We start from the raw sequence: 27,959 nt of genomic DNA on the forward strand, positions 1-27,959 counted from the left end.
ACTCCCCACCCAGTTTTCCCAGCCCACTTGTCCCGGTTTTTCAGGCATGGGGACACCAGGATGTGGGCACAGGGCCCTGGGGACATCAGGATCCAGGGATACTGGGACACTGGGCTGTAGGGACACTGGGCTGCAGAGACATCAGGACCTGGGACACAGAGACAGTGAGTCCAGGTGACCCTAGGCCTGTCAGGGACATGGGGACACAGGGAGAGTCCCTGCTCCCTGGGAATCCCCACTCCAGCACCTGGAGCCCCTCCCTCCAGTCCCGTTTTATCCCATTTTTACCTAAAACAGAAGGAGACAAAGGCTCTCAATTGTAAATTGGAAAAATCATGGTTTCACGTTTAATTCCCTGGTTCTGGTGCAGCTGGATCCACGTTCTCCCACAGGGAAAGTGCCACGTTGCCCCAGCTGCTCCTCCATCCACGTCTGCAGGACAAATCCCTGTGGGACGAGGGCGCTGGCACGGGGAGGGTGGGATGAGCCGCCCAAGCCTGGTGCAGGTGACAAGGTGACAACCCTGCCCTGCACAGGGGGTGACACCAGATGGACCCCTGGGGGATGGGAAGTGTCCCAGATCAGCATTCCTGGGGGATTCCAGCTTTAATTAACTACAGCTGGGTTAATGACGGTGACAGAAACACTGCACCCACTTCCTGGGCCTTCCTAAATCCCTCTGGATCGCTGGAGCAGGAGCCTGGAACGGCAAAGGGCAGGAAGGTCACTGGCCCTGCCGGGGGGTTCCAGGGGTTCCCCTCCTGTCCCCCTGGATCAGAGGAGCCTGGAATGGCAAAGGGCAGGAAGGTCACTGGCCCTGCCGGGGGGTTCCAGGGGTTCCCCTCCTGTCCCCCTGGATCAGGGGTGTCCGGGGGTTCCATGACCACTCCCGGGAAGCACCGGGAGAGGCCTCAAACGTTCCCAGTGTACTCTGGCAGCACTGCAGGAATGGCAGAGGCCACGCCAGGCCCCCCCACGCTGGAGCCTGCCGCGGGAGGGCTGTGGGATCCCGGACACGGCCAATCCCAGGCTCTCCAGAACCATGGGAAGCTCTAGGAAGGCACGGCCGGAGCAAGGGGTGACCCGAGGACAGCCAGGGAACACAGCCCCACAGCCCACGGGGTCACTGGGAGGGTCCCAGTAGCCAAACCCCCCCCCCCCAAGCATTCCCGTGGGATCCCAGCCCCGGGGACTCCCTGGGCGGGGCTGGCAGAGGTAATTCCAGGGAATGAGGGAATTACCAGGATGGGGCAGAGCAAGGACAGCTCACCTGGACACGTGGTGACTCCGGAGAAATCCCGCCGGGATAGAGGGACAGGGCTGTATCCCGGGTCCCCCCCACAGGAGGGGCTGAGCCCTCGGTGGCGTTAATTAGGCAGCATTAATTAACCACAATAAGGCCAGTTTCGATGATAGGTCCTCTGAATCCACCTCCTCCTTCCCGATGGCTTCCTCAACGGGGCTGGATCCCCAGAGCGGGAGCCTGGAATGGGAAAGGGCAGGAATGCCCCCGGCCCTGCCTGGGGGTTCCAGGGCTCTCCCGGTGTCCCTCCCCAGATCCCTCCCGGGCCCTGGGGGTGTCCGGGGGTTCCATAACCGCCCCCGGGAAGCGCCGGGAGAGGCCTCAAACGGCCCCGGGATACTCTAGCAGCGCTGCAGGAATGGCGGGGGCCACGCCAGGCCCCGTCATGCTGGAGCCTGCGGCGGGAAACCGCTCCCGATCTCGTCGGATCCCCCCGCCGCCCTTCCGAGCGTGCACCGTGCCTACCGCCCCTCACGGCCCGGTGCGGGGGAGGCGCCGCGGGGGCCGCCCCGGGGAGCCCTCGGTACTCCCGGGGAGCCGCTGCGGGCGGATGTCGCCGGGTGGCCCAGTCCAGTCCCCCCTCACCTCCCGCCGCCGCCATGGCCGAGACAGCGCGCGCGCCGGCTCTGACGTCACCGCGACGCGACGCGCGGCGGCGCCACCTGGCAGCAGTAGGTGGGCGTGGTCACAAGGGGGCGGGACCTGAGAGCGGTGGGCGTTGCTACAAATTCGGCATCGCAACTGGGGGCGGGGTTACAATGGGGCGCGGTGTCTGTGTGGTGGGCGTGGCCAATACGACGGTCGATCAACTGGGGGCGTGGCTATTTGGAGGGCGAGGCCTCGCCGTCGTGGGCGTGGCCATTGAGCTGTTCTTCACTTGAGGGGCGTGGCTTTGGCGTGAGTGGGCGTGGCTCGGGGCGCTGGAGGGTCAGCGCGTGCGCATGGCGGCCGTCTCCCCCTGGCGGCGGGCCGATGACGTCACGGGAAGGCGCCGCCCAAGATGGCGGCGGGGCTGAGCCGCGGGCACTGAGGCGGCGCCGGGGCCGGGAGCGGGAGCGGGGCCGGGATCGGGAACGGGAGCGGGAAGCGGGGCTGGAGCGGGACCCGGGCGGGCCATGGCTGCCGCCGCCGCCGCCGCCGCCGCGCACTGAGGCCCCGCCGCGCAGCCAGGCCGGGATGCCCCGGGGGGGGCCCGGGCCGCCGCCGGAGCCATGGAGGAGGAGGGCAAGAAGGGCAAGAAGGTGAGAGCGGCGGCACCGCGGGGCCCCTCCGGGGGTCGCTCAGCCCCGGCGCGGGGCGCTCCCGAACGCGGGCGTGGGACCTGCGGGACCCCCGGGCCGGATCCCCCTTCCCGGGGATTGCCCGGATCCCCCTTCCCGGGGGTTGCCCGGATCCCCCTTCCCGGGGATTGCCCGGGATCCCGCCCCCTCAAAACAAAAAATCCTCCTCCCGATGTGAATGGGGGTGTTGAGAAGATCGTTAATTGATGGGGTTATTATTTATGAAGCTCTTAATTTATGGGCTTGTTAACTTACTTAAATCAACTCCTTACGTGAATTAATCTCATTTCTATACCGGTTCATTTATACCTTTATACATTTGTACTTCCTCGTGTCTCTGGGTCTCAGCAGCTGCCCCTGTTCCCACCTTGCCCTAATTTCCCTCATTTCAGCCCATTTCTGGGTCCTGCGGGGGAGGTTCAGCCGGAGCTGCTCCACAATCCTGGAGCGGGGGGGCTTTGATCCCGTAATTTTGGGGAGAAATCAGATATTCTGGGGGGGCCTCCACTCCCAGGGAAGGGGCAGCAGGTTCCCACTGAGCCTCTGCCTGGGACTGAGCAAAACATTCCCAGAGTGAGGGAAAAGGGATGGATCTCTTGGGGCACTGCCATCCAGGCTTCCCATGGAGCCAGACCTGGGAATTCAACCCCCCTGGTGTCACCTGGTGCTGTGGGGGAGGAATTACCCTCCTGGAGACGGGATGCTCCTGCCTTTGGGAAGGACTTGGCTCCCAAGGCTTCAGGAGGTGTGGGGTGACCCAGGTGTGGGTCCCACCTCTTCCTTGGGATGTCCCAGGTTGGGGTCTGGATCCTCCTCTTAAGTGCTTGGATGTGTTCAGCTGATCCCCCACTGCTCTCCATCCCCCCTGGATGATCCCACCTGTCCTCCTTCTGATCCCTAAATCCTCCTCACAGCCCCTGCCCAGGGCTGATCCCACATTTTCCAGTCCCTTCTGTCCAGGCCTGGCTGCCCCAGTCTGTTTCCCTCCTGCCTTGTGGGTGATCCTGGTGGATGAGGAGGATTCCCACGGCTGATCCCACATTTTCCAGTCTCTCCTGCACTGGTAATCTCAGACCTGTCTGTTCCTGTCCTGATCCCAATGGATTGTGAGCTCCCTGAGCCCCTCCAGAGCTGTGGCATCTCCTGGGCTGATTCCTGGGCTTATGGAGCTTCCTTGGAGCCAGTTTTCCATGGTTTTGGTGGTGGATCACCATTAAACCCGGATCATTCAGCTGTGGAGTCGGGGGGATCCATCCCTGTGTCCAGCTGCTGGTCCAGCTGCAGGGAGAACTCTTCCCCCTGTTTTTTTTCCCCCTGTGGATCATTCCAGCAGCGTTCTGGGCTGAAGTGAGGGCACTGAGCCCCTCAGGTGCTGATCCAAAGGGATGGTGGGGCAGGTTTGGGATGAGCAGGAAAGTCCCAGCTCAGCTTTGGGGAGAGCCTGAACTGGTTTAAACTGGGGGCCTGGAATTCCTGCCAGGAGCTGGTGTTCCCAGGATCTCCCTGGTGGTTATCCCAGCAGGAATGAGCTGTTCCCTGGGCAGGTTTGGGGTAAACTCCCATTTCCCATCCGGAATTCCCATGGGGCTGTGGGAGCCTGCCCAGGGCTGGGAGCGGGTGGGGTCACACCTGGAGCCCCAGGTGAGGAGGGATGTTCCCAGCCTGGTTATTCCTGGGAAGAGGAGAGGGTGGAGGTGGATTTTCTGGGAATGATTTGCCTGTCAGGAGGATTTTCCTGCTGGTCTGACTCTGGAATCCGTCCGACGGCTGCAGGTGATCCGGAGCTTGCACGATGTCCCTGAGGGAATTCTCGGTTAGCATGAAATTCCTGACCTTTCCAGCTTGGGAATGCCCTGGACAGATCCAGCCCCGTGCCCTGGGCTGATCCCTCAGCAGGGCAGGGGGGATTCTGCCCCTCTGCCCCCTCAGCTGAGACCCCCCTGCAGAGCTGCCCCAGCCCTGGGAACAGCAGCAGGAGGACGTGGAGCTGCTGGAGAGAGTCCAGGGCTGGAGCCCCTCTGCTCCTTGGGGCGTTTGGGGGCCAATAAAGTGGATTTTGGAGTGTCTGTGCTGTGGCTGCTGGGGGAGCAAACAGCTGCCTGTGCTTACTGGGAGATGGGGAACGGGGTAACAGAGAAAATTCCACTGGCCCAGGTTGCTCCAAGCCCCCTCCAACCCTGCCTTGGACACTTCCAGGGATCCAGGGGCAGCCACAGCTTCTCTGGGAAACCTGTGCCAGGGTCTGCCCACCCTCACAGCCAGGAATTCCTTCCCAATCTCCCATCTCTCCCTGCCCTCTGGCAGTGGGAAGCCACTCCCTGTGTCCTGTCCCTCCATCCCTTGTCCCCAGTCCCTCTCCAGCTCTCCTGGAGCCCCTTCAGGCCCTGCCAGGGGCTCTCAGCTCTCCCTGGAGCCTTCTCTTCTCCAGGGGAACCCCCCCAGCTCTCCCAGCCTGGCTCCAGAGCAGAGGGGCTCCAGCCCTGGAGCATCTCCGGGGCCTCCTCTGGACTCTCTCCAGCAGCTCCCATGGGAATGACTCCTGGCTCCCATTCCCAGGATGGCCCATCCTCCCCAAACCAGCCACCAGGTCTTGGGCTGCTGCTTCTCCAACCAACCTCCTTCTTCAGGGAGTTGTAGCCTCATTCCCAGCTTTGCTTTCCAAATGTGAAACCTGAAACTCAAAACAGAACCATGGAATGATGGAATAGTTTGGGTTGGAAGGACCTTAAGGCTCACCCAGTTCCACCCCTTGCCCACCTCCCACCAGCCCAGGTTGCTCCAAGGCCCATCCAACCTGGCCCGGGACACCTCCAGGGATGGGGCAGCCACGGCTTCTCTGGGCAGGAAGAAGCCTTCCCGCCCATGGACTCGGTGGATCATGGGATCATTAAGGTTGGAAGAGCCTCTGGCATCATCAGGTCCAACCACTGGTCTCTACCCAGGTGCTGGAGACAAACCAGCTCTGAACTCTGAGGAGAAACCAGGGCTCAGCCTCCTGTGGGATGGGGGGATTTCCCAGCAGCAAAGCACCAAGGGTTTGGGGTGTTCCCAGGGATTTAGGGGTGCAGGAGGCGGGGTGGGAGGTGGGAATGGGCTCGTGCCACAGCCCCATCACCAGTTCCACCCCCAGCTCGCCCTGTCACGTGGGAGGGAGGAAGCTGTGGCCGTGGCACTTCCTGGCCCTGAGCTCCTCCATTGCGGCCCTGGCTCCCCCAAAGCCAGGGGAGCAGCTCCCCGTTTCCCCCCAGAGCCCCCCCAGCTCTCCCAGCACGGTTCTGTCCCAGCTCCCAGGGAGTTCCATGGAGGACGAGGTGGGTGCCGGGATGGGGAGCCCCAAAAGCAGGAGCTGTCTCAGAGCTGCGTCACCGCGGGAGGTGCCTCTGCCCCGGGTTTGGGATCCCCAGATCCCCTCCCCAGAGAGCCTGGGGGGCTCGGGATCACCCCAGCCCCATGGAGACAGCACATCCCGGAGGGAGAAGGGGGGTTTATGGGTTGGGGTGGATCTGGAGCCAGCTGGGGAAAGGGGAAGTGTCTGGGTGCTGATTCCAGCCGGGGATTCCTGCGTCGCTCTGCTTTGCATTCCTAAGAGGTTCCTGTGGAATTAGATCCCTGGGCATCAGCAGCCAAGAGTTGGGATGGGGCACCCTGGAGTTGGAGCGTCCCCAAACCTCTGCTTTTGGCAAACAGAACCTGTTGAATCCAGGATTTCCTTCTCTGTGGAGTCCCAACCCCTGGGCAGGGTTATGGGGTCACAGAATCAGGGAATATCCCCATCAAGGATCATGGAGTCCTTCTCCTGGATGCTTCCCAAAAATCCACACTGCTGCTCCTGAGGCAGGGGCCGTGCAGTTGTTGTCTTCCCTTTTGTCCTGTAGAATCCCTTTATTTTTCTCTCCCTGATCCAAGGGATGTTTTTCCAGGCCGTGCTGTCCCCAGTGTCCTTGTGGCTGATCATTCCCATTCTCCCAGGAGCTTTTTGTTGGTTTATATTTAATTAATTCACCTTTGGAAGCGCCTTCTCTGCCCCTGCAGATCCCATATTCCTTTCTCCTGGCTGTGGGGGTCAGGAAAGCTGGGATGTGACTGTCCTGAGGGGTGGGAAGCAGAGGCCACCTGGGAATGGGGCACTGGAGCCATGTTGCCGAGGAGCTCCCGGGTCCAGCCATGGATCTGCCTGCTCCAAACATCCACTTCACCTGATAACCCTGGAATTGGAGCAGTTTGGGGATGTTCCCAGTCGTTTATCCAGCGTGGAGCTCGGTGGGATCCGCTTGGAATTCCCGTGCCGATGCCAAAGGTGCTCCCTCTCAGCCAGGAGCCCACCTGTTGGCTCCAACGGTTTTCCAAACCTGGCACTTCAGGAACCACCAAGAGCCGTTTCTCCCAGAGAAATTCGCTTTCTGGATGATTTTCTCATTATTTTGGGTCTCCTTGGAACATTCCTGCCTGTCCCTTGGGCATTCCTTGGCGAGTCTCCATGGCAGGAGGTACAGAACCACGGAGGAACCCTCCGGATGTGCTCTTTACCTGGAACACACTTGTACTCCCCTCGCCTGGGAGGTTGAACGTGGTGACCCTGGGGGAAAAGCACCGCATTTTGGAAGCGTTCAGCACTCGGGACACGTCCTAGGGAAACGCTTTCCAGTGGAAAGCCGCGGATCTGTAGCTCCAAGCGCGGAGCAGCAGGATGTCGGAGCGGCAGGGTGGGGTTGAGGAGGGCTGGGCAAGGGCCCCGAGTTCCGGTGCCACAGCCCCCGTCCCCCTCAGCCCGGTGTCCCCTTCCCTCCCCAGCCTGGGATCGTGTCTCCGTTCAAGCGGGTGTTCCTGAAGGGCGAGAAGGGCCGGGATAAGAAGGCCCAGGAGAAGGTGACGGAGCGGCGGCCGCTGCACACGGTGGTGGTGCCGCTGCCCGAGCGCGTGGAGCCCGACCTGCTGCTGCACGACTACATCGAGAAGGAGGTCAAGGTAACGCTCCACCTGCTCGCTGGGAATCCCTTCCCGATATCCCCATGTCCTGACCCTCCATCCCTTGTCCCCAGTCCCTCTCCAGCTCTCCTGGAGCCCCTTTAGGCACTGGAAGGGGCTCTGAGGTCTCCCCGGAACCTTCCCTTCTGCAGGGGGACATTCCCAGCTCTCACCTGTCTGCAGGTTTTCCTTGGAGCATCTCCACGGCTCTTCTGGACTCATTCCAAGGCTGTGTCCGTGCTGTGGTAACGGTTTGGCTCTTCTTTCCCAGTATTTAGGCCAGCTCACCTCCATCCCGGGATACCTGAACCCCTCCAGCCGCACGGAGATCCTGCACCTCATCGACAACGCCAAGGTGAGGGGTCACCTGTTCCAGGGATCCCAGCAGGGAAAATCCAGGGTCACGGAGCTCCCACGGCGCTGGGGCTCGTCCAGCTGGTGTCCTCCCATCCTGGTGTCCTCCATCCCGGTGTCCTCCATCCCGGTGTCCTCCATCCCGGTGTCCTCCCATCCTGGTGTCCTCCATCCCGGTGTCCTCCATCCCGGTGTCCTCCCATCCTGGTGTCCTCCATCCCGGTGTCCTCCATCCCGGTGTCCTCCATCCCGGTGTCCTCCATCCTGGTGTCCCGTGGATGGGAGGGAAAGGTTCCAAGGTGGGAGGGAACGGTGAAACACCCCTGGGAGGGCAGTGAGGGACTGGAATGGGTTTCCCAGAGAAGCTGGGGCTGCCCCATCCCTGGAGGTGTCCCAGGCCAGGCTGGAGCGAGCTGGGCTGGTGGGAGCTGTCCCTGCCCGTGGCACGGAGCCGGACGATCCCTAAGGCCCGCCCCGCCCCACCGCTCCGTGGCTGAGCCGTGCCCATCCCTGTGCCCCAGAGGGCCCACCAGCTGCCGGGCCAGCTGAGCGCGGAGCACGACGCCGTGCTCAGCCTGTCTGCCTACAACGTGAAGCTGGTGTGGCGGGATGGGGAGGACCTGATCCTGCGCGTGCCCATCCACGACATCGCCGCCGTGTCCTACGTCCGCGACGACTCCGCGCACCTCGTCCTGCTCAAGACAGGTGAGCCCTGCCCCTGCTCCCGGGGCTGTCCCTGCCCGTCCCTGCAGGTGGGACTGGGGGATCCTCAAGGCCTTTCCAACCCGGGCCATTCCAGGGCTCCCTGTGACACCGGGAGCCTGTCCCTGTGTGCTCTCAGCCTGTCCCTGGCTGAGCCAGGGATTCGTCACATTACAAACCCCCCCGACAGGCTGTGGGATAAAGGAGTAAGTGCCGTAGGGGCTGGAATTCCCCTGGTGGAATTCTGAGCCGTGGGAATGGCAGAGATCTCCAGAGCTGTCAAAACAAACTGCAAAGTTGAGGCTTTTCATCCCCTTCTGCTCTGCCCACCCCAAGATTCCTTCCTGTCCCCTCCCTGCCCCCCTTTCCCTCACTCCTCCTCTCCCCCCAGCTCAGGATCCCGGGATCTCCCCGAGCCAGAGCCTGTGTGCCGAGGGCTCCAAGGCGCTGACGTCGGGGTCGCTGTCGGAGAGCGCGGGGGGGCCCCTGGAGTGCTGCTGCCTGGTGGTCCTGGCCACGGAGAACAAGGTACAGCTCCCACCTGGCCAGGGAAACCCCAGCAGCACCTGGCCATTGCTGCAGGGGGATTGCTGGGACATGTCTGGCTCTTGGATCGGTGTGAGCGTGGAGCCCCAAACTCCACAGTGGCCACAGCCCGTGGGGTGTCCGGATCCTGCCCTGCCTCCCTGCCTTGTGGGACACACGGGGCTGCATTTAGGGATGCAGGTGTCGTTGGGCATTGCTGGAGCACAAGGTGATACCTGGAGAGGGACACAAGAGGGGCTCCAGGGATGGTTTCCCTTGGTTCCTGCTGCCCAGAGCCTCCTCCAGCAGCAGAAAATCCCCGAGGATGACAATCCCATAATGGGATTTTGCTGATCAGGGCGTTTTCCCAGTGCTGACCTGGGAGTTTGTTTCATCCAGTGTCTGGATCCAGAGCTCCTGCTCTCAGTCCCTCCAGTCTCCAGTTGGGCTGGAGTTTCAGTCCCCGTGTTCCCAGTTGTGACGTTCCCTGGGCCACCTCCACCTCTCTGGGATGCAGGTGATGAGCCAAAATCCCAGGGAGCTGCACGGAGGAGCCTCGGCACGGAATGAGAGGGCTCAGGAGTGGATGCTGGAGCATCCCAGCCCCATTCCCGGGTGGGAGAGGGTCGGGATGTTCCTCTGGCAGCGCGGGAGGGTGATGGACTTCAGGTCCTCGTGGGAGATGGTGCCAAAGGGAAGGGCCGGCCTGGGGTTTCCCAAGCTCCCTGCTGTTCCAGGTGGGTGCCGAGGAGCTGTGCTCCCTGCTCAGCCAGGTCTTCCAGATCGTCTACACCGAGTCCACCATCGACTTCCTGGACCGCGCCATCTTCGACGGGGCCTCCACGCCCACGCGGCACCTGTCCCTGCACAGCGGTGGGTGTCACTGTCCCTGTCACCTGTCCCTGTCACCTGTCACTGTCACCTGTCCCTGCACAGCGGTGGGTGTCACTGTCCCTGTCACCTGTCCCTGTCACCTGTCACTGTCACCTGTCCCTGCACAGCGGTGGGTGTCACTGTCACCTGTCCCTGCACAGCGGTGGGTGTCACCTCTCACCTGTCACTGTCACCTGTCCCTGTCCCCTGTCCCTGCACAGCGGTGGGTGTCACTGTCACCTGTGACCTGTCCCTGTCACCTGTCCCTGCACAGCGGTGGGTGTCACTGTCCCTGTCCCTGTCACCTGTCCCTGCACAGCAGTGGGTGTCACCTCTCACCTGTCACTGTCACCTGTCACTGTCACCTGTCCCTGCACAGCGGTGGGTGTCACTGTCACCTGTCCCTGTCCCTGCACAGCGGTGGGTGTCACTGTCACCTGTCACCTTGTCCCTGTCCCTGCACAGCAGTGGGTGTCACTGTCACCTGTCACCTTGTCCCTGTCCCTGCACAGCAGTGGGTGTCACTGTCCCTGTCACCTTGTCCCTGTCCCTGCACAGCGGTGGGTGTCACTGTCACCTGTCACTGTCACCTGTCCCTGTCCCCTGTCCCTGCACAGCGGTGGGTGTCACTGTCACCTTGTCACCTGTCCCTGCACAGCGGTGGGTGTCACTGTCCCTGTCACCTGTCCTCTGTCCCTGCACAGCGGTGGGTGTCACCTCTCACCTGTCACCTGTCCCTGCACAGCGGTGGGTGTCACTGTCACCTGTCCCTGTCACCTGTCCCTGCACAGCGGTGGGTGTCACTGTCCCTGTCACCTGTCCCTGTCACCTGTCCCAGCACAGCGGTGGGTGTCACCTATCCCAGGGGTGCTCCCAGCATCCCCCACATCCACCCTGTGGGGGGCCAGGGACAGCCACACTCAGGGTGGAAAAGCCTCAGAGACCCTCGAGCCCACCCGTCCCTCGCCACCAACACACGTCCCCAAGTGCCACATCCCCGTGGATGTTAAACCCCTCCAGGGGTGGGGACTGCACCCCTGCCCTGGGCAGCCTGGGCAACCCTTTCCAGGATGGAATTTTCCCAAGATCCAACCTAAACCTCCCGTGGCACAACCTGAGGCTGTTTCCTCTCCTGTCGCTCATTCCCGGCCTGTCCCCTTCCAGCAGAGTCAGGAATCACTCTGGGTCAGGAATCAATCCCTCTCTGTCAGGAATCAATCCCTCTCTGTCAGGAATCAATCACTCTGGGTCAGGAATCAATCCCTCTCTGTCAGGAATCAATCACTGTGTCAGGAATCAATCACTCTGGGTCAGAAATCAATCACTCTGGGTCAGGAATCAATCCCTCTCTATCAGGAATCAATCCCTCTCTATCAGGAATCAATCACTCTCTGTCAGGAATCAATCCCTCTCTGTCAGGAATCAATCCCTCTGGGTCAGGAATCAATCCCTCTGGGTCAGGAATCAATCACTCTCTGTGTCAGGAATCAATCACTGTGTCAGGAATCAATCCCTCTCTATCAGGAATCAATCACTGTGTCAGGAATCAATCCCTCTCTGTCAGGAATCAATCCCTCTGGGTCAGGAATCAATCCCTCTCTGTCAGGAATCAATCACTGGGTCAGGAATCAATCCTGCTCTGTCGCTCCTGGGCTGGGAAATCACCGAGTTCGTGCCTCTCACATTCCGTATCCCCAATTTCTCTCCTTCCAGATGACTCTTCCACCAAAGTGGACGTGAAGGAGCCCTTGGAGGCGGATGCCAGCACTTTGTAAGTGAGCCCTGGGATCAGCCCCGGATCCACTGCTGTGGGCACAGTGGGAAGCTCAGCCCGGCCCCGCTGGGTGTTGGCACGGATCCTGTCCGGGCCCGGATTGTCCTGCCCTCAGCATTCCAGGGAAAGTCACGTCCACAGCCAGCAGTCCCTGTGTCAGCACAGCACGGGGTCCGCGGCTGACCGGCCCTGCTGGAGCTGGGAGAAGGGTTTTCCCAAAAAACCCCTTTGTTTGGGAAACTTTTCTCTCCTGGATCACTGGAAACCTCCGTAGTGTTTGTGGGATGGAATCCCAACACACAATCCATGGGTTAACATGGGGGGGCGCCCTTGGAATAGCCAAGATTGAGGGATGCTCTTGGAATGTCCAACGCTGAGGGATGTTCTGGGAGTATCCAACAGGGAGGGATGTTCTGGGAGTATCCAACAGGGAGGGATGTTCTGGGAGTATCCAACAGGGAGGGATGCTCTTGGAGTATCCAATATGGAGGGATGTTCTGGGAGTATCCAACATGGAGGGATGTTCTTGGAGTATCCAACATGGAGGGATGCTCTTGGAATATCCAACATGGAGGGATGTTCTTGGAATATCCAACACGGAGGGATGCTCTTGGAGTATCCAACATGGAGGGATGTTCTGGGAGTATCCAACATGGAGGGATGCTCTTGGAGTATCCAACAGGGAGGGATGCTCTTGAAATGTTTAACATGAAGGAATTATGAACACTATTGGAAATTTGCACCTTTAGCCCCAAAATGAGGAGTTTGGGGATTTTTCCCTGTGCTGTTCCCAACGAGGAAGCACCTGGAGGGATAATTCCCTCTGTGGGGCTCTGTTGTCACGGGGTCACCAAACCAATGTTTGGCTCCCCGGGGTCCTCAGACCTGGAGGTTCCAGAATCATGGAATATCCTGGGCTGGGAGGGACCCCCAAGGATCAGAGCCCGGCTCCTGGCCCTGCACAGCCCGCCCCAAAATTCCCACCCCTGCAGCCCCTCCGTGCCCGAGGAGCTCCCGAGAACTCACCGTGTCCCGTGTCAGTTCCTTCCCAGACACCCTGGAGGCAGGAGACACGTCCCCGTCGTCGTTCTCGGCGCGCCCGTCCCCGCACGTGACCACGGCCAGCGAGAGCGAGCTCAGCACCACGGCCACCGAGCTGCTCCAGGACTACATGATGACGGTGGGGGCCTGGCCGGCCCTGGGGCTGGGACCCTCGGGGGCTGGGATCATCCTGGGATTTGGGACCGGGACCCTCGGGGGCTGGGATCATCCTGGGATTTGGGACTGGGACCCTCGGGGGCTGGGATCATCCTGGGATTTGGGACTGGGACCCTCAAAATGCTGGGATCATCCTGGGATTTGGGATCAGGACCCTCAGGGGCTGGGATCATCCTGGGATTTGGGACCGGGACCCTCGGGGGCTGGGATCATCCTGGGATTTGGGACTGGGACCCTCGGGGGCTGGGATCATCCTGGGATTTGGGACCGGGACCCTCGGGGGCTGGGATCATCCTGGGATTTGGGAGCGGGACCCTCAGGGGCTGGGATCATCCTGGGATTTGGGATTGGGACCCTTGGGGGCTGGGATCATCCTGGGATTTGGGAGCGGGACCCTCGGGGGCTGGGATCATCCTGGGATTTGGGACCGGGACCCTCAGGGGCTGGGATCATCCTGGGATTTGGGATCAGGACCCTTGGGAGCTGGGATCATCCTGGGATTTGGGATCAGGACCCTTGGGGGCTGGGATCATCCTGGGATTTGGGACTGGGACCCTCGGGGGCTGGGATCATCCTGGGATTTGGGACTGGGACCCTCGGGGGCTGGGATGATCCAGGGATTTGGGACTGGGACCCTTGGGGTGTTGGGATGCTCCTGGGATTTGGGATCGGGACCCTCGGGGCATTGGGATGTTCCTGGGATTTGGGACTGGGACCCTCGGGGTGTTGGGATGATCCTGGGATTTGGGACTGGAACCCTCAGGGCACTGGGATGATCCTGGGATTTGGGACTGGGACCCTCGGGGTGTTGGGATGATCCTGGGATTTGGGACTGGGACCCTTGGGGTGTTGGGATGATCCTGGGATTTGGGACTGGGACCCTCGGGGCGCTGGGACGCTCCTGGGCTCTCGGATTGTGGCCTCAGAGGGAGGGACAGGAGCAGCTGTAGGAGCAGCAGGGGTGCAGGGGTGTAGGAGCAGCTCGACCTCCTCCTTCCCAGCCAGGCTGGGCCGGGCGGGCCCGACTGTGGGCTCGTGTCCTGGAATCTTGGAGTGGTTTGGGTGGGAAGGGACCTTACGGATCATCCAGTTCCACCCCGTGCCATGGGCAGGGACACCTTCCACCCTCCCAAGTTTCTCCAAGCCCCATCCAACCTGGCCTTGGACAATTCCAGAGGTGGGGCAGCCACAGCTTGTCTCAGAAATCCACTTCAGTCCCTCCCCACCCTCACAGCATTTCTTGCCAATATCCCATCTAAATCTCCACTTTTCCAGTGGGAAGCCATTCCCTGTGTCCTGTCCCCCCATCCCTTGTCCCCAGTCCCTCTCCAGCTCTCCTGGAGCCCCTTCAGGCCCTGCCAGGGGCTCTCAGCTCTCCCTGGAGCCTTCTCTTCTCCAGGGGAACCCCCCCAGCTCTCCCAGCCTGGCTCCAGAGCAGAGGGGCTCCAGCCCTGGAGCATCTCCGGGGCCTCCTCTGGACTCTGTCCATCTCCCACAGGAGCATCCCCCACTCTGTCTCCTTCCCCCTGTCCAAAGTCATCCATATCCATAAGTCCCAGCCCCAGCAACACCCCGAGCCTGTCCCTGCTTTCCCATTGGGATGAGGGGGTCCCTGGCAGCAGGCAGTGCCACTCCCAAGCCCCGGTGCCACGAGTGCTGTCCCGCAGCTCCGGACCAAGCTGTCCTCCCAGGAGATCCAGCAGTTTGCCATGCTGCTGCACGAGTACCGCAACGGGGCCTCCATCCACGAGTTCTGCATCAACCTCAAGCAGCTCTACGGGGACAGCAGGAAATTCCTGCTCCTGGGTGAGTGCAGGAGAGCTCCAGGGATGGGCACTGGGTGCTAAGGGACAGGCAGTGGGATGGGACTGAGGGGGGAAAGGGTCGGGGCACGGGGAGGCCTTGGGGTTACCACACAAGGGGAGTGTCTCAATCCACCACTCCTGTGGAGATTCCTCCTTCCTGGGCCATCTGTCCCAGCCTATCCCGGTTTGAGTCCCTGCCTTGGAGCTGTTCCCTGTTCTCTCCTGGCTGTGGAGCACCTGGGAACCTCCTGCCAACCTGGGAGTCTCTCCCAGACCTGGGAACCTCCTCCAGAACAGGGAACCTTCTCCAGACCAGGGAACTTAATCCAGACCTGGGAACCTCCCCCAGACCTGGGAAATCTCCAGGCCAGGGAATCTCCTCCCAACCTGGGAATTTCCTCCAGACCTGGGACATTTAAATAACCTGGGCTTAAACACCTGGATCCTCTCACCTGGCCTTTACTATCCAAGGAAAAACAGGCCAGGAGTTTAAAATCCTGACAGGACAGGAACAGTTTGTCTGACCACACCCAGGGCCTCCCTCCTGGCCTCTAATATCCAAGGAAAACAGACCAGGAATTTCAAATCCCCCCAGGATCGAAGCAGTGTGTCTCACCTGGGCCCTGCTGGCCCCTGGGGACACCAAGGGGACGGGGCAGATGTCCCTGATGGGACAAATTATTGGCATAAGCTCAGCAAAGCCGAGCAAGGAGTTGGGTGAGGAATTAGATCCTTTGGAGTTTGGAAGATCCCCCTTGGGCCGGATTTTGCCCTCAGTGGGCGGTGGCCACAGGTCCCAGGTGTGACTGGGAGACCCTGGAGCTCCCCGTCCCCCCAGGGAGGCTCCCGGGCTCTCCCGGAAGGCTCGGGAGCCTCGGGAGCACCGTGCAGTGAGAACCCCACGGGTACCTGCCCTGAGCGTCCCGCACCCTGCCCGTGCTCTCTCCCGGCTCCAGGCCTGCGTCCCTTCATCCCGGAGAAGGACAGCCAGCACTTCGAGAACTTCCTGGAGACCATCGGGGTGAAGGACGGGCGCGGGATCATCACGGACAGCTTCGGGCGCTACCGCCGCTCCCTCGGCGCCGCCTCCGCCTCCAACGGCACCGGCGCCGCCGGCAGCTCCGACGAGCAGTCCGTGCCCTCGGAGGAGGACGAGTGGGACAGGATGATCTCCCACATCAGCAGCGACATCGAGGCGCTGGGCTGCAGCCTGGACAGGGACTCGTCCTGAGGGAGCGGGGCTGGACACGGGGGCCGGACACGGAGCTGATCCCAGGGGGGATCCCGGCCCTCGGAGGGACACCGGGACACGGAGGTGCCTTTGGGGGGGACGTGGGACATGGACCTGCCCCTGGGGGAACACGGAGCTGCCCTTGGAGGGACACCAGGATGTGGAGCTGCTCCTGAGGAGAACATGGAGCTGCCTTTAGGGGAGACATGGAGCTGCCCCTGGGGGTACCCTGGGACATGGAGCTGCCCCTGGGGACCCCAGAGTGGCCCTCGGAGGGACCCAAGAACACCAACCTGTGCCCTCGGGTGGGGGACACGGAGCTGCCCTTGGAGGGTCCCAGAACGTGGATCCTTCTGCAGGACCTGGGGCTCCAGCAGGATGGATTCACTCTCCTGGCCTCATTAACAGCTCCAGGGGCAGGAACGGCTCCGGTGTGGATTTGGGGGCAGAGCTGGATTTGGGGTTTGGGTTTTTGGGGACAGATCTCTTTCTGAGCACCGAGGTTTCCTTCCAAGGGGATGGATCTCCCCGGAGGATGGATCTGCTCTTGAGCATCCAGATCTCTTCCTGAGGGGCCAGACCCGCTCCCTCCCCAGTTTACAGTTTTGCACAGCAGGTCCCCCATAACCCCCCCTGACCCCCCCAATGAAGTTTTGCCACAATGTGAATCATTTCACCCTCTCGGCCCTGCTGTCGGAACATTCCGGAACGTTCTGGCTCCCCCAGATTTCCCACAATCCCCCCCTGCCCATCCCAGCAGTCCTGGTGGGGGCAGGAACTCAGGGGGGGCTGCTGGGGCACCCCAGGACCCCCAGAGCTGATCCAGGACCCCCCTTCTATCTGCACCCCCTGATAGGAGTCCCACCCTGAGGGGGGGTCCCTATATGGGATGGGGGGGTCCCAGTTAATCCCACAGCCACACCAGAGGGGTGCTGACCCCTCCATGGGTGCCCGGGGGGGGGAATGGGCCCCTCCACCCAGAGGCAGACGCTGACTCAGCAGTTTGGGGGATCCCGCAGCTCCAGCACATTCCAGCGGCCTCAGCCCCAAATCCCCGCAGTGCCTTTAACCCCTCTGCTCCCAGTGCCCACCAGTTCACCAGCACCCTCACTGGGGTGTCCCCAGTTCACCAGCACCCTCACTGGCGTGTCCCCAGTTCACCAGCACCCTCACTGGGGTGTCCCCAGTTCACCAGCACCCACACTGGTGTGTCCCCAGTTCACCAGCACCCACACTGGTGTGTCCCCAGTTCACCAGCACCCACACTGGTGTGTCCCCAGTTCACCAGCACCCTTAACTGGCGTGTCCCCAGTTCACCAGCACCCTCACTGGCGTGTCCCCAGTTCACCAGCACCCTTAACTGGTGTGTCCCCCCCCCTTCACTGTTACTTTTACTGGTGTCCCCTTTCTCCCTTTACCCTCAGTGATGTCTTCTCACCCTTAACTGGTGACCCCCTCCTTCTCCCACGGGTCCCCCAGCCCCAGCTCCTCCTCCCCCTGGAATCTGGGGGTGCTGGAAGCTGAGTGATCCCGGGGACTCACCTGGGGGGCACAGAGGGGGCCCCTCCGAGAGCCTTCCCATTCCCAGGCCAAGGAACTGGGGGCAGGAAGGGGCAGCAAAGTGGGGGGACCCCGGGTCCCTGGGATTTGGGGAGCAGGAATTCCCTCCCTCAGAGCTGGGGGAGTTTCCTTCCCATCATTAAACCCTTTGGGGAATTGGGAATTTCAGGAAACCCCCCGTTTTTGACAGGATCCAGAGAGCTCCTAACAGCCCATGGGGGAGTGGGGGGGTGTTTTTATGTTTCCATGGGAAAGGGGATTGAATTCTGGGAGTAAGGCAGAGCTGCAGTGTCCTGGCAGGTCTCTGCCACACCCCCATTGCCCCCCTAAAGTTGGGGGGGGTAAACCCTGACCCCCAATGGTGTTGGGAGCACCCTGGGGTGCTGCCACCCCTGACCCCCAGCACCATGAGAGCCCCAAAACCCGCCCACCCTGCTGTCCCTCCACCTCCCCATCCCAGTTACAACCCCCTGTGCTGCCCCCCCACCTCACCGCTGGAAAAGGGGGTCCCCAGACCCCCCAAAATCATCACAGGGGGGGCCAAGTGCAATCCAAGGGGTGCAGGAGGCCTTTATTGAGCGGTCCAGGGGGGGAGGAGGAGGGTGGGGGGCAGGAGGAAGGATCTGGGGGGGCTCTGTGCATCTATACAGGGGGGCCAGGCCAGCCCCGGCCGCTACATGGTCAGTTCCTGTGGGAGAGAGGGCGAGTCAGGGACCCCCAGGACACCCCAGGCCCGCCGGGGAGGGGTCCCAGCCCCAGCAGGGAGGGGTCCCAGCCCCCAGTGGGTCCCAGCCCCAGCAGGGAGGGTCCCAGCCCCCGGCAGGGAGGGTCCCAGCCCGGCCCCACTCACCATGATGGCGTTGACGATGTCGTTGTTGTTGTGCCGCAGGGCCCGCACGGCTTTGGGGCGGGACACGTTGGCCTGGGCCATCACCAGCTCGATGTCCCGCACCTCCAGCCCCGTCTCGTCCACCTGGGGGGGCACAGGGCTGTCACCCCCCAAAGGCACCCACCCAGAGCTCCGGGGGTCCCCCAGCCCCCATCCCGGGAGCCCCTCTGTGTCCCCTCCCCGGGCACACCACCCTGGCCAGGGCCATCCCCAGCTCCGTGTCCTGCCCCTCCAGCCCCGTCCTGTCCCCCCATAACACCCCACAGGACCCCGGGGGTCCCTCAGCACAGCCCAGGGACTCCCCCCATGCCCCTCCCAGGGCACAAGACCCTAACCTGAGCCACCCCCAGCTCCGTGTCCTGCCCCCCCAGCCCTATCCCCCCCACCTGGGGGAGGAACAGCTCCGTTACCCCCCGTGTCACCCCCGAGCCCCCCAGCACCCACCTCCTCCTCCTCCTCGCTCTCCTCCTTGATGGCGAGGGCGGGGGCCGCGTCCGTCACCAGGGCCGAGTGTTCCAGCGGCACCTTGAACTTCTCGGCCGCCGCTTTGTGCACTTGCTGGGACAGGTCCTCGATCTGGGGGGCACAGGGGGTCACTGCCGGCCCCCCCGGGCAGGGACACCCCCCACACACCCCTGGGACCCCCGAGCCCACCTTGGCCTCCCCGAAGACGATGTAGATGTCGGAGGCGGGGCTCTTGAACACGTCGGGCTTGGAGATGACGAACAGGATGTTCTTGGACTTGCGGATGGTGATGCGGGTGACGCCGTGGATCTGCCGCAGCCCCAGCTTGGACATGGCCTGGGGGCACGGGGGGCACGGGGTCACCCCCTGCACAGCAGCCCGGGGGGCTCCAGCCCCCCCAGCGACACCCCAAATCCCCGGGATAACGGGGAAACCGGGATGGGGGATGGAGGACATTGTCCCTGGCACGGCCAGGATGGGACCCCCAGCCCAGGGTGGGGACCCCCAGACACTCCCCAGTGTGGCCTGGAGAACCCCCTGGAGTGGGGGCTTGAACCCCAACACCCCAGAACTAACCACCCCAAAAACCCGGGGTGAAATAAGGACCCCAACCCCATGGGTGAGCCCAGCCCCCCCCCAGTGTGACCCGGGGACCCCCAGAGTGGGGACCAGACCCCCAACACCCCAGGACTGACCCCCCTGCCCGAACCGTGGGATGGGGATCCCAACCCCACATAGGGACCCCCCATTCCCAGTGAGACCCCCCGTTCCCAGTGGGCCCCCCCCTTCCCAGTGGGACCCCCACCTTCCGGGCCTTCTTCTCGCTCCGGCTCTGCTTGGCCTTGCTCAGCGGTTCCTCTCCGGGGCCGAGCGCGTGGCCCAGGGGCACCTGCAGAGAGGGGGGGTCAGGGGGGCCCCCAGCACCCCCGGGGGGGTCCCACCAACCCCGACCCCCCAAACCCCCACCTGGGGCTGGGCGGGGGGCGGCTCCGAGCCCTCGGGCTCCTCCAGCTCCGGGATGGACTCGTCGTTGCTCTCGGACTCGTTGCCGGACCCTGGGAATGAGGGGGGGCAGGTGAGAGGGGGCCCCGACCCCCCAAGCCCGGGGGTACCCAGGGCCCCCCCCTCACCTCGGTGGTTGGGCTGGCAGCGCTGGGGGGCCGGCTCGGCCCGGGGGGTCTCAGCCTCGCTGGAGGAGCTCGACTCGGACTGCAGAGACCCCCGGGGGGGCCCCCGGCCCCCCCCAGCCCCCGGCCCTGCCGCTCGGCCCCGGGGCTCCGGATCCTTCTGCGGGGGGGGCTGGGGGGCTGCGGGGGGACGGGGGGCTGAGCCCAGGGGTCCCCAAAACTCCTTTGGGGGGGTCAAACCCCCTGCTCACCCCCATCAACCACCCCGGGATGCCCCCAAAGGCACATCCCCCCCCAGGTGCCCACCCTGGTGCCAAGAAACACCCCGGGAGGGGGGCTGAGCTGGGGGGGGGAACCTCCCACGGGGGTGAACCCCCCTGCTCACCCCCATCACCCACCCGGGAACAACAACCCCCCACCCCCCAAAGGCACTCCCAGCCCCCCCAAGTGCCCACCCTGGCCCCACACAGTCCCCTATGGCAGTGGGAGGGGGCTGAGCTGGGGGGCCCCCAAAACCCCTCCATAGGTCTGAACCCCCCTAGAGACCCTCCCCAGCCCCCCCGGGTGCCCACCCCAGACCCACGGCCACGGAGGAACCTGGGGGGTGTCTCTTACCTTCCAGGTGCTTCCTGGAGGGGGGCAGCCCCGGGGGGGGCTCCTGGCCGGGGAGGGACCCGGGGGGGGCCGGGGCCAGCAGGGACACGGCGGCGGGAGGAGGCACTTGGCTGAGTTTGGGGGGCGCAGGGCGGGGGGGCTCAGGGGGGGTCGGCTCCTGGAGGGGCCCCTGCTGAGCCCCCACAGCAGGGAGGGGGCTGGAGGAGACCCTCCCCACCGCCTCCCCCTTCTGCTGCTGCTGCTCAGGGGGAGCTGGGGGGGATCTTGGGGGGCCGGGGGGGCTTGGGGGGCCACCCTCCCCCGGGACTTTGGCATCGGTGCCCCCCTCGGTGGGGCCGGGGGGCTCAGGGCCCGGCCGGGGGGTGGGGGGCTCCTGCAGGGGCGGGGGCAGGTCCCCGAGGGTCCCCCGGGGCAGGGCAGTGACCCCCGGGCCGGCCCCGCGCCCCGAAAAGGCACCGGGTGGTGGGAGCAGCTCGGGGGGGGCCGGGGGGGTCCCCACAAACACCTCCCGCTCCGAGGCCGTGAACAGCGGGGGGGCCGCGGGACCCTCATCATCCTCCTCCCCCTTCTCTTCTGCCTCTTCCTCCTCCGACGGCCCCCCGAGGGCACAGGGGGGGCCGGGGGTCCCGGGGGGGTGTGGGGGGCCGGGGGGGCGTGGGGGGCCCTCCCTGGCGCTGTCGAGGCTGGAGTCGGGGCGGGATTGAGAAGCATCCGGGGACGAGCCCTCGGGCGAGGCGGTGGCCACGTCCCCCCACCCTTTGGGGGGCTCGGGGACCTCCCTGGGGGGCTGTGACAGCGACCCCTGTGATGGGGGACACGGGAGGGCAGCCAGGGGCTCGTGGGACAGGGCCACCTCAGCTGCCAGCACCACGGGGGACACGGGCTGGGGCAGGGGGCTCGGGGTCACCGGGGCACTGGCCGTGGTGGCCACCAGGCTCGGGGTCACTGGGGTCACCGGGGCACTGGCTGTGGTGGCCACCGGGCTGGGGGTCACTGGGGTCACCGGGGCACTGGCTGTGGTGGTCACCGGGCTGGGGGTCACTGGGGTCACCGGAGCACTGGCTGTGGTGGTCACCAGGTCAGTGGCCGCGTCATCCAGCAGGGTTGGTGTCACCGGTGTCACTGGCTCGGTGTCCCCGGTGTCCATCAGGCTGCAGGTCACTGGTGTCACTGGGGCAGTGGCTGCAGTGTCCATCTCATCCAGCGGGGTTGGTGTCACCGGTGTCACCAGGCTGGTGGCCACAGTGTCCATCAGGGTGGGTGTCACTGATGTCAGCACGTCAGTGAGCACAGCATCCTTCAGGGTGGGTGTCACCGGTGTCACCAGGGCAGCGTCCACAGTGTCCATCTTGTCCAGCAGGCTGGGAGTCACCGGTGTCACCGGGTCAGTGGCTGCAGTGTCCATCTCATCTGGTGGCCTTGCTGTCACTCGTGTCACCAGGTCAGTGGCCGCAGTGTCCGGTGGGGTTGGTGTCACCAAGTTGGTGGCCACTGTGTTCAGCTCGTCTGGGGGGCTCGTTGTCAGCAGGTCAGTGTCCGCAGCGTCCATCTCACCCAGGGGGGTCGGTGTCACCGCTGTCACCAGGTCAGTGGCCGTGCTGTCCATCAGGTCGGGCGTCACTGGTGTCCCCAGTGCAGTGCCTGCAGTGTCCGGCTCATCCAGCGGGGTTGGTGTCACCATGTCAGTGGCCACAGTGTCCAGCTCATCCAGCGGGCTGGGGGTCACCAGCTCAGTGGCCGCAGTGTCCGGTGGGCTGGGTGTCACTGGGCCGGTGGCTGTGCTGTCCATCAGGCTGGGTGTCACCAGTGTCCCCAGATCAGTGTCCGGCTCATCCAGAGGGGTTGGTGTCACTGGTGCCACCATGGCAGTGGCCACAGTGTCTGGCTCACCGGGCGGGCTGGGTGCCACAGGGCTGGTGGCCACAGCGTCCATCTCATCCAGGAGGATTGGTGCCACACCAATGGTGTCACCTGGTGTCACCAGGTCAGCGTCCATGGTGTCCATCAGGCTGGGGGTCACCGGTGTCACCGGTGTCACCAGGTCAGCATCCATGGTGTCCATCAGGCTGGGGGTCACCGGTGTCCCCAGGTCAGTGTCCAGCCCAGGTGTTGCTGATGTCCCCAGGTCAGTCTCCGCAGTGTCCTCCAGGCCAGGTGTCACTGGTGTCACCTCCCCAGCGGCCGCAGTGTCCGTCTCATCCCGGGGGATCGGTGTCACCGCCGTCCCCGGGCCGGTGGCCGCGGTGTCCGGCTCGCCGTGGCCGTCAGTGCTCCCTGCTGTCCCTGTGCCCAGCTCAAGGTCACTGTCACTGTCGCTGTCACCCCCAGGGCTGTCCCGGGGGTCCCCGTTGGCCCCCCTCGGCCGGTGGCTCTGGGGGTCCCCGGCGCAGAGCCCGGGGCTCTGGGGGACACCGACTGTCACCGCTGGCTCCGGGCGAGGTCCCTGTCCCGACGCTGCCGCTCCAGAACTTTCTGCCACCTGCTGGGGGGGCTCCAGGGGGGACCCCGCCTCCACCGTGGGGACAAAGGCGTGGCCGTCCTGCTCCGTGTCCCCTCTGGGCAGTCCCGGGGGGGTCCCCGCAGACCCGGGGCCCGTCCCCTCTCCGGGGGGGTGACACGGGGACCCGGCGTGAAGGTGGAGCTCGACGCCGGGGGTGCCCGGGGGGGCGGTGGGGGTGCCCGGGGGGGTGCCCGGGGGGGTGGCCGTGCCCCCCGCGTGGCGCTCGGTGCCGTAGAGCCGCTCGTCCTCGTCCCCGTCGTAGGCGGCCGAGTCGGACGAGGCGTCGGTGTCGTCGCGGAAGGCGAAGGCCTCGTCCCCCCCCTCGGGGATGGAGCTCTCGGACAGCGAGCGCAGGAACGAGGCCGAGGTGCTGCCTTCGTCCTCCTCCTCCTCCTCCTCCTGCCCGTCCCCGGGGGGGGCGCGGGGGGAGATCTCCACGGCCTCGGCCTGGAACAGGAGGCTGCCCCGGAACGGGAGCAGCGCCGCCGGGATCAGCCCCGACACCTCGTCCTCATCCTCCTCTTCGTCCTCCTCCGGCGTCTGCCCGTCCTCCTCATCCTCATCCTCATCTTCCTCGCAGCCCGGGGGGGCAAAGGAACCGTCCTCGTCCTCCTCATCCTCCTCCTCGGGGGACAGCGGGGGGAAGGCCGGGGGGTCCCCCAGGCCGGGGGGCAGCAGCAGGGCCCCCCCCAGCCCCTCGGGGTCCCCCTCGGGCTCCCCCAGGCCCTCGGCCTCGGCGGCCAGGTTGGGGGAGCAGGACGGGGAGGTGCTGGCGGTGCCCGAGGAGCCCCAGCTGCCGCCCTCGGCCGTCATGTAGGAGCCCGAGGGGGAGGTGGGGGGCGAGCACAGCCCCTCGCTGTCCCCGTCCGTCGGCTCCTCGGGGGGGGGGCCGCGCCCCCCCCGCCCGCACCGGCGTCGAGGGGGCCGTGAAGAACAGCTCGGGGTCCAGCGCGGGGGGGCAGCCCGGGGGGGGCTCCTTGGGGGGCGCGGGGAAGGGGCAAGGCACGGGGGGGCCCCCCCGGGGCTCGGGGGGGGAGCAGCGGGTCTCCTCCCCCATGACGATGCGGGTGTCCAGGGGGTCCGCGGGCGGGGGGGGCCGGCAGGGAGAGCCGGGGGGGGCGGCGGCGGGGGGGCCGGGGTCGCAGCTGGCCCCCTCGGGGGGGGGACGGGCCTCCTCCTTGGCCGGCATCGGCGGGGGGGTCGCGGCCATCGGCGGGGGGGCTGCGGAGAGAGGGGACAGCCCTCAGTGCCACAGACCCCCCCAGTCACCACGGGGAGGGGAGACCCCCCCCAGTGCCACGGACCCCCAGGGCCAGTCCAGGCTGGGGAGGGGGGGTCACCCAGGGAACTGCCTGGGGGGGTGGTGTCACCCCCCACCCATCCGGGGGGGAGAACAGGGTGACCCCCACCCAAAGCAGTTGTTGGGGGGGCTCTCCAGGGTCTGGGGACACCGGGGGGGACACCAGCGGCTCCCCCTCCTCAAACCCCTCTCGGAGGAGGGGGGGGCAATAAGGCTGCAGCTGCATCGAGGGGGGACCCCAAGCCAGACCCCCACAACGCAGAGGGACCCCTCCACTGGGTGGGGGGAGCACCCCCCCCTTACAGTCCCCTCTCCAGGGAGTCCCCGAGTTTGGGGGTGCTCAGCCCCCCACTGCACACCCGAGGGGGTTTGGGGGGGGTGCAGCCCCTTCTCCCTCCCCAAACACCCCAAAACCCCCTTGTGGGACCCCCCCATATTACCTGGACCCCTTTCCCCATTACTTGGGATCCTCCCCATGTCCCCTGGGACCCCTCGGCCGTTACCTGACCCCCCCCATATTACCTGGGCCCCCCAGGGGTGGATCCATAGGGACGGAGCAGCCAAATCCCACGAGACCCCCAAACCTGCAGCCCCGCCCCCCCGCTCCCCGGTGTGATATAGGGGCGGGGGCGGGGCGGCGCGGGGCGTGCCGGGAGGGGGCGGGGCCTGGCGGGGGTATCTGCGGGGCAGGTGCCGCTGCCCCCCCCCCACTCTGAGATGGTTCGGTCCAAGCCCCCCCTCCCCGCAACGTACTGAAGGAACTCCTGAAAGGTTCCTTGGGGGGGGTCACCCCGCCAAGGGGGTCCTGTACTGCCCTTCCACCCCCCGAGTCACTTTGGGGGGTGATTCTGGCCTATAACGGGGGGGGGGGGGCTACCGGGACCCCCATAACGCAACCCTTCCCCACCCCTGCCTGGCCGGGACACCCCCACACTGTGGGGGGATGTTTTGGGGTCCCCTCGCACTCCCACCTGGCACACGGTCCCCCAGAACCCCCTGGAGAGGATGCCCTAATCCCCCCCCCCCCAAAAATGGACCCTTATCCCATTTGGGGTCCCCCCGACTGAGCTCCTGAGGCCCGGGGGGGTGACACTGGGCTGTGTCCCTTCCATCCCCCCGGCAGGTGACAGCGGCCCCCCGGGGACATCGGGACGGGGTGACCTTGGGCTGTGCCTCAGTTTCCCCACGCGCTGGTCCCGGGGGTGGGATGGTGCTGGGGGGAGTGAGGCTCAGCCCCCCCAGTCCCCCCAGTCCAGCGCTGGGGTGGGGGACAACCCGCCCCGACCCCCCTGGGGCTCCTGGGGGTGAGGGAGGGGCGGCCCCGAAGCGGGGTCCCCAAAGTCCCTCCCTGGGGGGCCGTGCCGGAGCCCCCCGGCTGTGCCGGGCCCGGAGCCGCGGGCGGTGGCGGCTGCCGAGAGCGGGGCCCGCGTCCTGCAGCGCTCCCCTCCATCCTCATCCTCGGGCTCCGTCATTCCAGCCCGTCCTTCATCCCCCGCTCCATCCTCATCCCTCCTGCTCTGTCCTCCATGGCTCCCGCTCCGTCCTCATCCTCCGGCTCCATCGTTCCCACTCTGTTCCTCATTCCCCCCCTCCATCCTCATCCTCTGGGTCTGTCCTTCCTCCCCCAGCTCCATCCTCATCCTCCCATCCCGCACCCCTCCACCCCTCCCGCTCCGTCCTTCATCCCTCCAGTCCCATCCTCGTGTCTCCGTCTCCATCCTCCCTTCTCCACCCTTCATCCCACCGGCTCCATCCTCATCCTCCCGCTCCGTCCTTTCCGCTCCGTCCTTCATCCTTCCGGCTCCGTCCTTCTTCCCCCCGAGCCACCCTCGGCCCCCCGCCCCATCCTCATCGCCCCGCTCCGTCCTCGCCCTGCGGCTCCATGGCCCGGCTCCCCCTGCATCCCCCGGCCCGTCCTTCATCCCCCTCCCCGCGCTCCCGTTCCCCCAGCTCCATCCCCCCGGCCGGTTCTTCATCCCCCTCCCCGCGCTCCCAATTCCTCCCTCTCCATCCCCCGGCCGGTCCTTCCTCCCCCTCCCCGCGCTCCCGTTCCCCCAGCTCCATCCCGGCCGCCCCGCTCCCTGCTCTCCCCCCGCGCCCCCCCGGCCTCACCTGCCTCCGCTCCCTCCGGCATCCCGTTCTGCTCCGATCCGCCCCCCCGGCGGATTTCAGGGACTCTCCGGTGTCGGCGCTGCCCGCGGCCCCCCCCGGCGCGGCCCCCCCCGCCGCCCCCCCCCGCTCCCCCCGCTCGGGCGGACGCGGCTGCGGCGGCAGCGCCGGAGCATCAGCGGGGCGGGGGCGGGGGCGGGGGGGGCGCGGGGGGGCTCGGCCCCGGCACCCCGCTGATGTCAGCGGCAATCGCGGCCCGGCCCCGCTCTGTCGCGACACGGGGCTCGTGCCGGAGGGCGCTGCGGCGGGAGGGGGGTCGGGGGGGCTCAGGGCCCACCCAGCGCTTGCATCAGCTCCGGGGGGGGGAAGGGGGCGGCGCCCGGCCTCAGTTTCCCCCACTTTGTCTCGTAAAAAAGGGGGCTGAGCCTCCCGCGGGGTCCTGCGGGGACTGGGGGGGGGACACGCAGGGCGGAGCCCCCCTGAAAGCGTCTGCGCGTGTGAGGTGGCAGCGGAGCGGGGAGACGTGGGGGCGTCGGAGGGGGGGCCCGGCCCCGGTGTCCCCTCCCGGAGCGGGATTTTGTCCCTTAGAAGAGGGGGTTGAGCATCCCCGGTGTCCGGGGGGATTTGGCGCGGGGACACCGGGGGGGAACCCCCCGAAAAGCATCTGCGTGTGTGCGGTGACACCGGGGGGGGCACGTGGCGTGTCCGTCAGCTCCGGGGTGGGGGGGTCGGAGGGGGGGTCCAGCCTCAGCTCCCCCCGCGCAGTGGAGTTTTGTCCTTAAAAAGGGGGCTGAGCCTCCCCGCGGTCCGGGGGGGTTGGAGGGGACGCGCAGGGCGGAGCCCCCCAAAAGCGTCTGCGCGTGTGTGGGGACACCGCGGGGGAGGGGGGCACACGGACCCGCGTGTCCCCCCCGTCTGTCACCGCCGGGGGGGCGGGATGGGGGGGGACGGGAGAGGACGCGCGTTGCCATGGCAACGGCTCTTCCCCTTCCCCGTCTCCCTGAGGATGGGGAGGAGGATGAGGAGGGGTCCCTGGGGGGGACACACACGACCCCCCTGGACAGCGGGGTGGGAGGGGGGTGATGCCCAGGAGGCACCGGACACCCCCAGGTCCCCCCGCCCCGGTCACCCCACGGCCTGGACCCCCACAGCACCCCCGAGGGACCTGGGGGGGCGAGGAGCTGGGGTGCGGGCACGCGGAGCGCTGCCAGGGCCCCCCCGGGCACTGTCACCCCCCCGGGCACTGTCACCCCCCCGGCACCGTCCCCCCCGCGCTGGCACCGAGGCCGTGCCCGCGCTGCCGGTGCCAGGCACGGGCACGGCCCCAGCGGTGACTCAGCAGCTCCGGCCCCGCCGGGCCCCCC

At 65.6% G+C, this 27,959-nt stretch overlaps 3 protein-coding genes and 1 long non-coding RNA gene across 5 annotated transcripts in view; 2 read left to right on the forward strand and 2 right to left on the reverse strand.

Annotated features, from left to right (window-relative positions):
• The window catches only part of SCAP (SREBF chaperone), a 123,286-nt gene that overhangs the window by 54,120 nt on the left and 41,207 nt on the right, over nt 1-27,959 (forward strand). The gene's annotated exons all lie outside the window — the stretch shown is intronic.
• Nucleotides 699-1,994, reverse strand: LOC135413486 (uncharacterized). The gene is made up of 3 exons (XR_010430260.1): nt 1,889-1,994; nt 1,271-1,483; nt 699-784 (listed from the first exon to the last, which is right to left on the reverse strand). It is a non-coding gene; the product is annotated as an uncharacterized LOC135413486 (long non-coding RNA).
• Nucleotides 2,345-16,698, forward strand: CCM2 (CCM2 scaffold protein). Of its 2 annotated transcripts, none has more exons than XM_064650915.1 (10): nt 2,345-2,544; nt 7,375-7,548; nt 7,820-7,903; nt 8,424-8,607; nt 8,996-9,132; nt 9,867-10,002; nt 11,716-11,773; nt 12,818-12,956; nt 14,662-14,800; nt 15,756-16,698. In XM_064650915.1, exons 1-10 carry the CDS (start codon nt 2,515-2,517, stop codon nt 16,028-16,030), a joined length of 1,356 nt encoding a protein of 451 aa, XP_064506985.1. In that variant the 5' UTR covers nt 2,345-2,514; the 3' UTR covers nt 16,031-16,698. The 2 variants fall into 2 exon arrangements, with proteins under 2 accessions (XP_064506985.1, XP_064506895.1); XM_064650825.1 differs by lacking the exon at nt 2,345-2,544 and adding an exon at nt 5,658-5,894.
• On the reverse strand, nt 18,136-27,283 carry NACAD (NAC alpha domain containing). Its single transcript, XM_064653183.1, is given in 11 exon segments — nt 18,136-18,278; nt 18,441-18,563; nt 18,924-19,055; nt 19,134-19,280; nt 19,750-19,833; nt 19,911-19,999; nt 20,075-20,251; nt 20,687-22,710; nt 22,804-24,066; nt 24,068-24,407; nt 26,599-27,283. Coding segments are annotated over 11 exon segments (4,416 nt in total). The 5' UTR covers nt 26,621-27,283; the 3' UTR covers nt 18,136-18,263.

This window comes from Pseudopipra pipra, chromosome 1, assembly GCF_036250125.1.
Source record: "Pseudopipra pipra isolate bDixPip1 chromosome 1, bDixPip1.hap1, whole genome shotgun sequence".
Taxonomy (NCBI): domain Eukaryota; kingdom Metazoa; phylum Chordata; class Aves; order Passeriformes; family Pipridae; genus Pseudopipra; species Pseudopipra pipra.